This window comes from Dermochelys coriacea, chromosome 10 (assembly GCF_009764565.3).
Source record: "Dermochelys coriacea isolate rDerCor1 chromosome 10, rDerCor1.pri.v4, whole genome shotgun sequence".
Lineage (NCBI taxonomy): Eukaryota > Metazoa > Chordata > Testudines > Dermochelyidae > Dermochelys > Dermochelys coriacea.
This window is the reverse complement of record NC_050077.1, coordinates 32,135,418-32,148,343: the sequence shown is the minus strand read 5'-3', so window position 1 is coordinate 32,148,343 and position 12,926 is coordinate 32,135,418. Positions and strand designations below refer to the sequence as shown.

Sequence of the window (12,926 nt, the reverse complement as noted above, 5' to 3'; positions counted from 1 at the left end):
AGAAATGTTGCACTGGCTTTTAAACTAAACTGATGTTGTGAAACTGATTCCCTTTTCTATAGGGCAGGCCTTTGAATCATATGGACGCACTACAGGAGAACCCTTCCTTGTGGAATAACAGGAATGGAGAGTCTACAGCTGTAGGAGATGGGTTTGACTGGCTCGTAGACTGTGGAATTAAGAGCAGAATAACAGCCCTTGTGCTGATCCTTGAGTGTTTCACATTGCAGGGTGACCACTGCACAAAGCACCAAATGCCCGTTACTCACGTATTTTAAGATTTTCTTCACTCGGGCCATACACAGGATCGTCACCCAAATGGCAACTACGGAGCCCAGGAAGTCGCAGTACTGCAGAGTGTCGTAATCCATGATGCACATCACAGCGACTCCTGGCTGGTCACATGCATGGTAGAACTAGAGGCAGGGAACAAGAAGAGCCCAGTGCAGCAGAAGGCCGACACGCTCGCATGGCCAAGCTCCTTTTTTGGACGAAGTTGGTAGACAAATACAAAAGGCTCAGCCCTGGAGCTATGGGGAAGGTCTGCAGGGAAGGTCTCCTGGTGCCTTGTTGCAGGCACGGAGAGCATCTACTTTTGAACTGTATTTGTTGGTAACAGACCTGCCAAGGGCTGATGGGGAGGAAATGCTGGTTTCTCAACAGACTTGGCAGCCCATCCGCAAGTGCCTGGGACAGATCAGCCTCACATGACATACCTGTTCAGGTCCCCCAGAGATCTTTCCAAGGGTTCCCCGGCTGAGAGGGGAAAGGGAGTACCTGATATTGCTAGTGTAAAAGAGCTGCAAAGCAAACAGGTTTTGAAGGCAGTGGAGGTTTTGCTCTGCAGTTCACCCATAGGGCCCAAGAATCAGGGTGGGGGGAGGGGAGGCTGGGCAATCTTGTTCTTTGGAGGCTGCACTATTTCAAGTCATAGTAGCAGCATCCCCGCACCCCCATTCCCCTTCTGCAGACCTCCTTGCCACCCTGCTCAGTCCTGACTAATGCCTTCGCTTCACCTCCTTGCAGAGATTCAGTTGCCTCATTGGCTTGTTGGGTTCCCTGCACTCAGTGGGGGAAGAACTAGGAACAGCACTGGGTGTATTCTCCAGGGCTCCCATCCCAATCTGCTGTACTGGAGTAGGGGAGTGGAGGTGTTGTTCTGGTACTAGCAGTGTCATACTTTAGATATGATCCGTCTCATGGGCTAAGTGGACGGTCCAGGCTCCAGGCCACTATCCCAGCTAACGAAGGCAGAGTGTGAGCTGTCACTGAGTGCAGTGTGGCTGTCCCCCTGGCCTGCATGGTCCATGTCTGCCTCAGCGCCCTACAGAGGGGTGCACCCAGTCACAGAATTGATCTCACAGGGAGACAGGGTAATTAACACACAAGATGAGCACCCCATCCCCGCACAGCTCTCCTGTGGTTCCCATTGATCAGGCTCCAACTGGGATGCTAACGTGACATTGGAAGTGGGAAGGCTGATGATATTTTCATGCTAAGTTTTGGACTGAGCTGCAGCCCTGACAGGTTCACAAGCACGGGCAGAGGGTTCACATGGGGCCGGGCATATGTGTTTTAACAGGTCTGTTCTCCACTAGAGGTGCCCAGCTGATGGCAGTGAGCGTTCCCAAGAACGGTGCAGGCTATAGGAAGAGAGCACCCTCCTGCTAAGCCTCTCCCTCTCAGGTATAGAGAAGCAGGCTACAGGAGCCGTCATTTTGAGGGTGGGGGTAGTGGAGTGGCTATAGCCTCTGGGGAGGGCCCAACACCCCGCACCAACTTACTGCTGGGTGGCAGAGCAAACAGACATGACTTACCGTGGAGAAGAACATGGTGTAGCTGTAAACAGAGGCCTCCACCAGGTAGTAGCGATACAGAGCAACTGCAATGGCTGGCAGGAACATGAGGTTACTGAGCGTGAGCAGAAGGGTGGCCAGATTCTGTAATCCGACAGACTGGGCTTTAGTGTTATCAGTGCAGCTCCATCCGCCCCAACCTGGCACACAGCAGAGAAAGGTTACAATGGCACATCACCAGGGCTTCCAGAACATGCCAACAGCTGCCCAAGGATTCCCTAGCAAAGGCACACGCAACCCATCCCCACATGTGACAAATTCCATATCCCTCTCAATCTCCTCTCTCCATATCCTGTGGGTGACCGAATGCACTTGCTGCATTAGCCATCTGCCTATTCCACTGCTCCTGCAGCTCCAGGCTCTGTGGCAGCAGCTCAGCCTGGCAGGGAACGGGGCGGACTCCACCTTCAGGAAGGATGCCTGTGCGAGGGTCACAGTGATTCCAACAGGCAACGTGCATTGGCTGGCGGTAACAAGAGACGAACGGACACTAGACCTTTCTGCTCCTGGTGCTTAGCCAAGGGTCCCAGCTAACATGGCTCCAACTGCCCATCTGAAACCTTCAGCCAGTGACACTCCTGCTCTCGGCACGCCCCCAGCACACACAGATGCGCTAGCCCCGGGAGGGGTGCGGTCTCCAATTTACACTGGCACTGGCCCAGACCCCAAAGCCTGGGGAACATCCTAACAGAGCCTAACTCTTATTTTGGAGAGGTTTCCGTACTGCTCCTGTACAGTGGGGGATATCGGGGATGGCTGTAGATGGGCTGCACTGGGTCTGTCAATCCCTCCTGGAGGTCAGGGCTCTCTCCATCTACAGGCATTCCCAACTTGCTAAGCTATTTTTTGGACACAGTGATCAGTGGCTTGAGGCATGATGCTCTCCAGTGGCTGGGGGCTCAAAGGGGGAGATTCCTACAAAGCCAGAGAACCAGGATTGAAAACCAATGCCTCAGTTTACAGAGGAGGCTGTGTTCTCGCTCTAGGGCCACATGGCTGCAGCCAGACTGCCAGGAAGAAACTGGCTGGAATTTGAGGACAGCCCCGAATTTTGGGCAAATAACACCTCTGTGACTGTGAGGAGCTTATGATTTTCTCAAGTTTGTCTAGAGCTGGAAGGATCTGTGAAGTAATTACTGTGAAACCCCAGACTGCAATGGGTTTGCCAGCCACTTGCTCTGAGCCTTTGAGAGTCCCAGGTCCAGGAGTGTGGGTTAGTTTTGATTGGATGCCTATTCTGTTGATTGACTGGATGGACGTCACTCTCCAGAACAGGTTTGTAAGGTGAACGTTCAGTTAGGAATTGCAGAGCTCGGGCCAACACTCTCCAGTATTCACTGGCCCTGCTGGACCACTCATGGAAAGCAAACACGAAGGTCCAAGAAGTTGGTTTTGATGTGCCTGCATGTGTTCAGAAAAGACTTGGAGGGGTTCAGCCAGCTCTGCAATTTAGGAGGAAAATCTAGAAGCCCATCTGTGAATTCCAAGTGCTGATCTCATCATAATAAAATGAATATTGTAGGGTAGGTAGGACCTAACCATGTCTCAGGAACTGGGCTAAGGTCTTCAGGGACATGGCTCTATCCCATCCACGCTGCAATTCTTAGACATGTTGCAACAGTCAGGGAACAGGCACCCCCCTGATGGCTACACGGGGCCTAAACACACAGAGGCAACCAGCCAAGTCATCCTTCATCTCCCTTGGGCTATTTTCTATTTGAAACAGACTCACGGCTCATAAGGCCAAGAAACATGTAGGAGCTCTTTGGGGATCACTGCATTCCTAAGAGTGAGAGGCCTTTGTCTCACTGCCAGTAGCCTGGCCCAGGAGTGCCTGCATTGCTGTCCTTTAGTGATGCCACTGAAAGATAATGGTCCTGGAGCTATTTTCATAAGGAAGGGGAAGTGGGGCCCAGAGCAGCAAGAGCTGCAGCCAGAGGACCCTTCCCCAGCTGTTCCAAGCTGGAGGTGGCTGTAGCTGCTGCAGGTGGGTTATTCCAGTGCTCTTCACTAGCACAGGGTCTCTGAGTACTACCTGTGCAGGGGCTGCATGGGGAGCTGTGGTTTCACCCTACACTCTCCAGCTCCGGGAGCCCCTGGACTCCACTGCCTGCATATCTGAGTCCCTACACAGGAAAGGGGAAGTTCTGCCTCAGGGTGGACATGCAGGCTCCGGAGAGAGGGGACTCACCAGCTTTACAGCTGCAGCCAGCGTAGAGGTAGCCATGTCTTCTCAGAAGACTGCACTGTCCATATGTCCCACAGTCGTCAAAGCAGGGGGTGAGGTATGTAGAGACGGTCACATTGGCTTTCGCTTTCTTACATGCCCTGCAGCCAGAGATTTGACTGTCAAATAAGCCTGAATATGCAGAGGCACCTGCTGCCGACAGAAGTCACTTTGATCTCCTCCCCAGGGTAACAGAGGCTAGTACACAGCTTGAAGCGCCTCCCCAAACTGGGGCCAGGAGATCCTGGGGCTGATGTCCCCCCCGGCAGTCCCTCTGTTCAGCGTGCTGGGCTCCCTGTGCTGCACTGCCAGTGACCTGATCTCCACTCATAGATTTGCCCCTCTCCAGAGGTTGGAAGAACGCTGCGGGCAGCGAGGACCTCTCCGGGGAGCCAATCCTTCCCCTGCTGCGTGCTACGGAGCAGCCATAACGGCACCAAAGTGGTGTGCCCAGGCCTCCAGAGCCTCATGGACCACAGTGATAAATGGGTGTGGGGGCTCCTCAGAACTAGCAGGTTAGAGAAACCTCCCCCCTGGGTATCATGGAAGAGCCTGACCACCCAGCTAGCTTGTCCCTCCTGCCCCCCGGTCCAGGAACCCAATGCAGGACCAAACCCAACAGAGTACTTTTGAGGGCTCTGGACAGTCTCCTCTGAAAGGTCTCTGAGGAGAATGCTGCCACCCACCCCCCAGCAGCATATGAGATGGATGTAAACATTCCAGCACTGCCCCAACCCAGATACCTCCCACCTCAAACCACCTCCTATTGTCACCCACAGAAGCACAGGGGGAATGGGAGGGGCATGGAGCACTTGGAGTGAGGGTAGGGGGCATCCCATGGGGGTTGTCTTCTGTTGCCATAGATATGGGACATGTGGGAGGGTTCTGGCCTGGCTGATGCTTAGTGACCTGCTCATTGGCCCGAATGGGTTCTTGAGTACCTTGGCCAAAGTGTTCAAACCTGGGGGCCTGAATCCAGATTTAGACACCTGTATGGATGGGACCTGGGCTGGCAGGAGGTTCCAGCCAGGAGCTGTGAATGTGGAAGCCTGGTTGCAGGCCCCCAAATTTGGGCATCTTGGCCTCGGTTCCTCTTTGAACCATGCTCACCCTTATTTGTTTCACACAGAATGCTTTGCTGTTGGCCAGAGAAAAGGACCTGGCTGGGACACTGCTGAATGAGGCAGAAGGGAGTTGATGAGGGCACAGGAGACAGACCAATGAGCTGGCTGTATAGCAAAGGAACATGAGCTAGGTAGGGTGAATGCTACCCCAGGGTGATGGGCTCAGCTGCCTGGCTCCCATCCTGTCCATCTGGGTAGAGCGATTGCTTCCCATTAACCTTATTTCCCTTCACCACCTGCACCCCCCACCTCTTCGGTCTCATCCCCAGTCTACGCTCTACTCCGCTACGGGATCAGCACTAGATCAGGTAAATTTACACCAGAGAAGTGAAGCAGCTGCATGCCGTGTGCAGTCAGGGTTCAGCTGGCCAGAGAAAGCCACTGGACACCCTGAGGTCCACAGTCCTACCAGCTAGAAGAGTCAGTGCTCAGAGGCTGGGAGATGAGTTACCACTGAGGTGAAGCAGCACAGCCAGCCACCTGAACAGGCCTCACAGAGCACCATGAGCCACCCTCGGGCAGAGTTTATTTCATGGTGATTGGATATTCCTGGCCTGCAGCTGCACTGTCCAACTCTCAGAGGAGAGACAGCGACTTCAGCCTCTGCAGGGCTCAAATAATAGAGAAATGGCCTCAACCTAAGGCTGCAGAGGCCCCTGTGGAGCTGTACAACAGCAGTTTTACTTTCATTTATAGTATGGCCGTTTGCAGCACCTGTCAGGTGAAAGCCAGACTCCACGGCCACTGGGCAGGCAAGAAAGCAAGCCAGCACCAGCCTCCACCACTGCCTCCTCCAGGTGAGAGCAAAGAGGCTTCATGCCAGTGGCTTCGTGGTGCCAGGTGGGCTGCCCCATGGCAGAGCACAAGGCAGCGCAGCGGTGCAGGTTGTCTGCGTGGTGATGTTTGTTGAGGGGAGCTCCTGGCCAGCCATCGCACACTCACCCTTGGCCCCGTGGGCAGATGAGCTGCAGGGAAAGGAACCAGTTGTCAGTCTCTGGATAGGGAATAATCAGCGTTGCTTCTGTGGAAGACGCAGTCACGTTCAGAGGGTAGCCCTGGAAAAAAGCTTCAGAGAAAAAGGGTGTTTGCCATTGGTTACATGATGTGACTAAGAACTCCCAGGAGCTCTGGAGCTTTGGCAGGAGAGGGAAAGGAAAGAGACAAGACCCATAGAAATACCAGGCTGAGACTAATCCCCTGAGCTGTGGCGCATCAGAGATACATTCCCCACAGCAGCCTGATCTCTCCATGATTGGCCCTCCTGAGATAGAGCACACCAGGGAGCCAGCCCTCATGACCAGGGAGTAGGGGCAATGGGAAAAGCCCAGACCCTACACCCCAGAACTCTACAAGGCCCCCTCCCCACTAGGTATAGTGTCAAAAGATCCCTACTAGTTCAGCTCCACTGGTCCTCGCAACACTGAGAGCCCAGGTGCAGCTGGGCTGGGGCATCTTTGCTGTATGACACAGTGTGATGTTACCCTGCTCACAGCAGGATGAGTAAGGGCTTAAATCACCACCAGCAGCTGGCTACTCACTGCACCAGCGCTCCCACTGCAGCTAACTCCAGTGCTGCTCAGTGCTCTGCAGTGTAAGCAGGATCTCGGCAGTTCCCTCAGCTCCACTGAACAAGGTCCATAGAGCCCCAGCATAGCAACTACACCCATTCCACCAACAGGAGGCTGGGCAATAGCATCTCCCCCTTACCTTGCTAGCACAGGCAGGTTCTTCCACAGGGACCCTTTATAACCAGGGGGCAAGGTTTGGAGAGGATGGTTCAGGCTGGAACAGATCATCACTATCAAATAGGAGCTGAAGTGCTGCCAGGCTCCAGCACCAGCCACAAGACCATGCTGCCAGAACCCTAATGTTACACCAGGAATACAAGCAGAGCCCAGAGGTGGGTGCCAGTGATGCCCGTACCTGTGCTGCAGTTCTGTGTGATATTGAGGGTCAGCACTGGAGAGGCAGCACTCATGCACGCGAACACACTAGCATTGCCTATGCTTAGGGATGTCTGTGGAAACAAAACACACAAGATCTGAAAAAACATTAAGCTGACCCCTCCTCCTAAAGTTACCCTGCCCCAACACACCACACATTACCACCACCCCCTGCTATTACCCAGCCCCTCCCCACAACATTACCCGGCTATATCACTTCACACCTCCCCACATCCCCTAAACAGAGCGTTTGGCATCAGAGATTGTAGAACAAACCCATCTGGCAACACTTCATGGCTCTCTGGGCAAGCCAGGCTGGGGCACAGGTAGTGACTCTACCAAAGAGACCAAGAGGCGAATGGCAGACACCAATGATTTTGCTGACTTAATATTCGCGCTCTACACACATGCACATCATATATCATTTGAAAGCTTATTATGTCTGCTTTAAGATGTGGTATGGTGGATCTGTCATGTGGTGCTGTTACCACAGAAACAGAGATGACACTGTCATCAAGTTAACATAACCACTTTGAAATTTTTCCATTTGTTTCTGTTAGTTTAACGACTATGTATCATTTCAAGACATAAAATTTGATTTCTTTGTGACTCAAAAGCATACAACAAACCAGAATCCTTGCAACAATTTTCTCAACAGTCTGTAGGCATCCCAATCAGCTTTAGCAAAATTCCATCATAGTACCTGTTTTGGAAGAGACACAGGAATTTCTATGCCTACATAGATCATGCCTACATAGGCCTGTGTTGGCTGTTCAGAAATGCCAATAGTACTTCACATCATGCGATGAGAGTGTTACCACTTTGGTCTTTAGACACAAATGTTAGGTCTGGATTGTACCTATGTTGCCAGTGGCTTAAATGGAATGTTGATCATTGTTTTAGCACATAAATTAATTGTAAGTCTTTATGCAGACATCCAGTCCATGAGATCTTTGCCATCGGTTTAATTTGTTTTATAGCCCCACTTAGTGTGGTGACTATTAAAATCACCTGCATAGATGCATGGAATACTCTGGTTTTGGCCATCTTGTGCTAGGGGCTTTATAGACATTGGTAATGTGGAGTTCCCCTACTTCGATAGTTGTGGTAAATGTGGTCTCCTCTTTGGTTGGTGGAATACCATTAAAATCTGTGATGGTGTCCTTGATGTATATTGCCAAGCCACATTTAAGATGATAATTGCAAGTCATTAGGTTGTATCCATAGATACAGTAGTGCTAGCCTGTTGGTCATTACTAACATGGGTCTCTTGCAACATGGGGATATCAATGAAAAAAAGGGAAGGCTGCAGGCCCTGATGGTATTCCGCCAGAATTCCTCCACCATCTCGACCCTAAAGGACTTCAAAGGCTAGCAACATTGTAGTCTGCTACCTTAAGGATAGTACAGATCCCTGAAACATGGCAGGAGAAAATGGTAATTACCATTCCAAAGCCTGGAAAGCCCACCGATGAACCAGGAAGCTATAGGCCAATTTCTCTACTCTACATGACCTATAAACTTTTGAATGTATCAGCCTCAAAAGAATATGCCCTTTTACTGAGCCAATTATCCCTGTCGAATAGGCAGGCTTCCAGCCAAAATGTAGTTGCTGTGACCAAGTTCTGGCAATCACAACTCACATTGAGGCTGGCTATCAAAAAAACCCTAAAGACTGGCGCAGTATTTGTCAACCTGTCATCTGTGTATGGATTAAAGGCCTGATGCTAACACTTGCTAAAATTATACCTTGCTACCAAACACTTCTGTGGATCATGCTGAGTAACAGATGCCTACGGGAGTACATGTGTAATAAGACCAGCTTACCCCGTATCATAAACAATGGGCTACCACAAGGCTCTGTACTTGTTCCAACCCTTTTTACTATTTACATAAGTGACATGCCTCCAAAATTTGGATATGCAGATGATCTTGTGATGACAATCCAAGTATCAAACCTCCATTACACTGAGAAAGCAGTAACTGAGGACCTCCAAACTGTGGAATAATACTCCCGGAAATGGAGGCTTATACCAAACCCTGGGAAAACAATAATAAGCGCATTTCATTTTGATAATAGAAGTGCCAAAAACACACTGAAAGTAGCTTTCTGTGGTAAAAATGTGCAACATGATTACACTCCAACATATCTTGGATTGAAACTCGACCACACCCTCACCGTCCATGATCATCTTGAGAAAGTAACTGCAAAGGTAAAAACAAGAGCCAACATAATCCAGAATCTAGCAGATACAACCTGGGATGCATCATCGTTGAGAACATCTGCAATAGCACTTGTATATTCAGTAGCTGAACATTGTGCACTGATATGGAGCAGATACAGCCACAGGTGACTTGTGGATACCCAGCTGAATACAGTGATGCGGTGCATCATGGGAACCCTTAAGTCAACTCCAACCCCATGGCTATCTGTTCTAATATCGCTCCCCCACCGATATGCTGAATTGCTGCAACATTCCGCAAAGCTCAGTGAATCCAAGAAAACAGACATCTTCCCATCCACCAAGACCTTGACAACACCCCCTCGCAATGTTTTAAGTCCCACAAGTCTTTCTGGGAACATTCATTTAGCCTCATGCAACCAGGCTATGGACAGAAGGAGGCTTGTAAAGCAGATTGGGCTAAACAAGACTTTAAAAATAAGCACCTTGTGCCGAATCCCACACAGAAGGTTCCTGGGTTTGACCTTCCATCGTCATCTTGGTCAATGCTGAACCGAATCCAAACCAATCATGGTAGATGTGGACATCTAATGCACAAATGGAAAATCAAGGACTCCCCAGCATGAGAGTGTGGTCCCCCAAGACAGACCATCAAAAATATCACTAACTTCTGCTCAATTTATAAATAAGAAGGAGGCATTATTGCAATAAATTCTGCTACTCCTGATGTAGCCATTTGGCTCTATCAACTTCAGGTGAAATTGTAGTTGCTGCTCTACACCAGCCACACAAAAGAAGATGATGACGACTCCAAATTCTACTGAAAGAACCAGGAGTCTGACACATAGCAAATGCCCCAGATTAAAAGGCACTGTGTACTTCTTCAGGGCCTGCCTGAAGTAAAGAAACATGGTAGGATGGCACACTGTGTGTGAGCGTAGGCGACGCTTCCAATCATCCTCTCGCTCTGCACGGACATTCAGAAGTAGTATCTGCATAACCTGGAGAAAATGATCCCAGAATTTGAGTGCAGGCAGCTTGGCATATTCCCTTATCTGATATTCTTCCAGTAGTGGTAACGTGCTGAGTCACAGCTTCATCTCTTTAACAGCATGTTGTGGGGACTCAGTATCTTCAGGTTTCAGAGTAGCAGCTGTGTTAGTCTGTATTCGCAAAAAGAAAAAGGAGTACTTGTGACACCTTAGAGACTAACAAATTTATTTGAGCATAAGCTTTCGTGAGCTAAGCTATGCATCCGATGAAGTGGGCTGTAGCTCATGAAAGCTTATGCTCAAATAAATTTGTTAGTCTCTAAGGTACCACAAGTAATCTTTTTCTTTTTTCAGTCTCTTCAGACTCAAACACCTTTTGAGCCTCAGCCAACATTTGTCAGACAAATGCTGGAACTACAGGACTACCTCCTTGCTCACACCACTGAACAATAACGTTCCAGAGCACTCAGGGCCTCAAATACTAGAAGCAAGCCACGTAGAGCATGATTGAATTGCTAACCAGCAAGCATTTGAGCTGCAGTAAAAGCTGCATATACATCGGAATCAACAAGAAGGTCTCACAATCCTGTGTTTCCCCAAAATTTCGCAGTACATGCACTAAAGCAGCACGGGGTGTGAAAAGCACCCAGAAAAATCACAGTGATAAGTTCATTTGGGAGAGTCCATTTCACTTGCTGAGCAACAGCATTCAGCTGTTGATACATGGTCTGAATGGCATACTGCTGTCATTTCCTTACATTTCAGCATTGTAGGATAGACTGTGGCCATGTCAGCTGGTTTGGCCTCTACAATAGGTATATATGAAACTACTGTGTAGGTGCTCTTCTTTGTTGCAAGCTTGTGGTTGAAACCAGGCCAAAATGGAACCACCTCTTTGTCTATCAGTCAGCCAAAGGACAAACTCCTGCACCAACTGGAGCACAAAAGTAGCTGACCTCTGAACTACAAATCACCTGGCTTTGGATCATATTTCCAGGCTGTCACTTTGGCTATTTCAGACCGAAAGATTGAAGCAGCATTATACAAAATCACTTGTTCACTGGAAAGCTGTTGATCAGGCTCATTCACCAGAAGAACATCCATAAAACATTTGAATGACTTAATTTCCTGTTTCAGATTACTAGCAGCTTGGATAGCATCAGCTAATGTTACTCCGGTGCACAGAACAATGGTAGACTTGCCTTGTCCATGCTGTGCATGAAATGAAGTGCAGAACCATTGTGTTTTTTCTAATCTTGCCTGTAATTTGCTACTGGAACAGTTTACAGTTTTGACATCCGAGGGAAGTAAGGCTCTATATCTTTGTAGCAGCTTGGACAGGAAAAGAGACTTCTTGTTAGACAATGATATTATGTACATCTCTTCAATCAGCTGATGAAATAAGGTGACTGTATTGTTGCAGTGTAACTGAATAGTTTTGCTTTAAGATTCACTTTACTCAAGTAAGAAGAAAGGCATATTGAGTGACAAACTGCATCCTGAGCAATCAAGTCTTCCACAGATATTCTTTGCAACATGTCTCCATCTCTGCTTTGAAGTGCTGCCTCCCTTAGAATGGTTGCTTTCTTGTATGCTTCTATTTTATGAAGTTTCTTATCTTTTTCGTGTGGTTTTCTCAAGCAAACAATGCAACAGGACCTGTTGCTGGAAGATGGGCTTGCTCCGATGGTTATAGACGCAGATGAACATGATGCTTTTTTATCAGCTTCAGTGTCTATTTTCTTTCCTGGGTTCAATACAACTCCGCTGGTGTGCCAAAATTGACTCGTGTCTCTATTTCTGAAAGCAATCCCTGTGATAGAGTATTGGCAGCAAATCCTCTACACTAGAAAACTCATGCAGAGGCCGCCAACACAATTACTCTCTTCTGGAGTCAGCTGCCAGCATCACAGAATTATGGTCAGCACTGGTGGCTTTTTACAGTTTTGTATTCTTTTGATTTTCTTGAAATACAAAACATTTTTCAAAGTTTGCGGAGAGCCTTTTTCTCTTTGATGTAAACTTTAAGGGGCTTGTATCCTCCGTGTCTTTATACACTTAACTTCCCTGTAGAGGTAAAATTCCCAAAGCATATTGTTTGCATTCCCACCCCCACTACCACCACTTATCATTTTGTACAAGTACACAAACTCGTGCTAAATTAAATCTATATATTAGTATCAAAATTGCCATTTTTGTTCAGTGAGCAATTTGATTGAAGCCCAGTATGAAGCTGTGTATTGTCATCTCTAACACTAACAGCTTGAATGGCCTGTGCATAAGTGCCACTGAATTAAAAAGCTAGTTTCTCAAATAGCTAGAACAACAGCTAGTACTGCATCTGTGGGCAATTACAAATTAAAACCTTCTACCAGGCAGACTAAATGTTATATTGTATGCACAAAAGTTTACAAATGGAGAAGCATTACTTTAGGAATTCATGTATATTTATATCTACCCACTATGCAATACAAACTATGGGTATGCAATCTACTGCTACTGGTACACAACCTTCAGCGAGAGACTGATCCGGCCAGCAAATTTCAGCTGAAAATATAGAAAACTATTATAATCACTTGTGCTTCACTTTGACAATTAAGA

At 48.5% G+C, this 12,926-nt stretch overlaps 1 protein-coding gene across 6 annotated transcripts in view; it reads right to left on the bottom strand.

Annotated features, from left to right (window-relative positions):
• PGAP6 (post-glycosylphosphatidylinositol attachment to proteins 6) overlaps window positions 1-12,926 on the bottom strand; it is a 76,573-nt gene that overhangs the window by 3,438 nt on the left and 60,209 nt on the right. For 4 of the 6 annotated variants that reach the window (XM_043493543.1, XM_043493540.1, XM_043493541.1 and 1 more), the window contains 5 exons: window positions 7,131-7,248; window positions 6,150-6,273; window positions 4,048-4,184; window positions 1,818-1,996; window positions 270-416 (listed from right to left, as the gene is read on the bottom strand). In XM_043493543.1, the coding sequence (XP_043349478.1) occupies window positions 270-416; window positions 1,818-1,996; window positions 4,048-4,184; window positions 6,150-6,273; window positions 7,131-7,248 (705 nt within the window). The remainder of the gene's footprint in view (window positions 1-269; window positions 417-1,817; window positions 1,997-4,047; window positions 4,185-6,149; window positions 6,274-7,130; window positions 7,249-12,926) is intronic. The other 2 variants (XM_038420498.2, XM_043493542.1) reach the window with 1 other exon arrangement.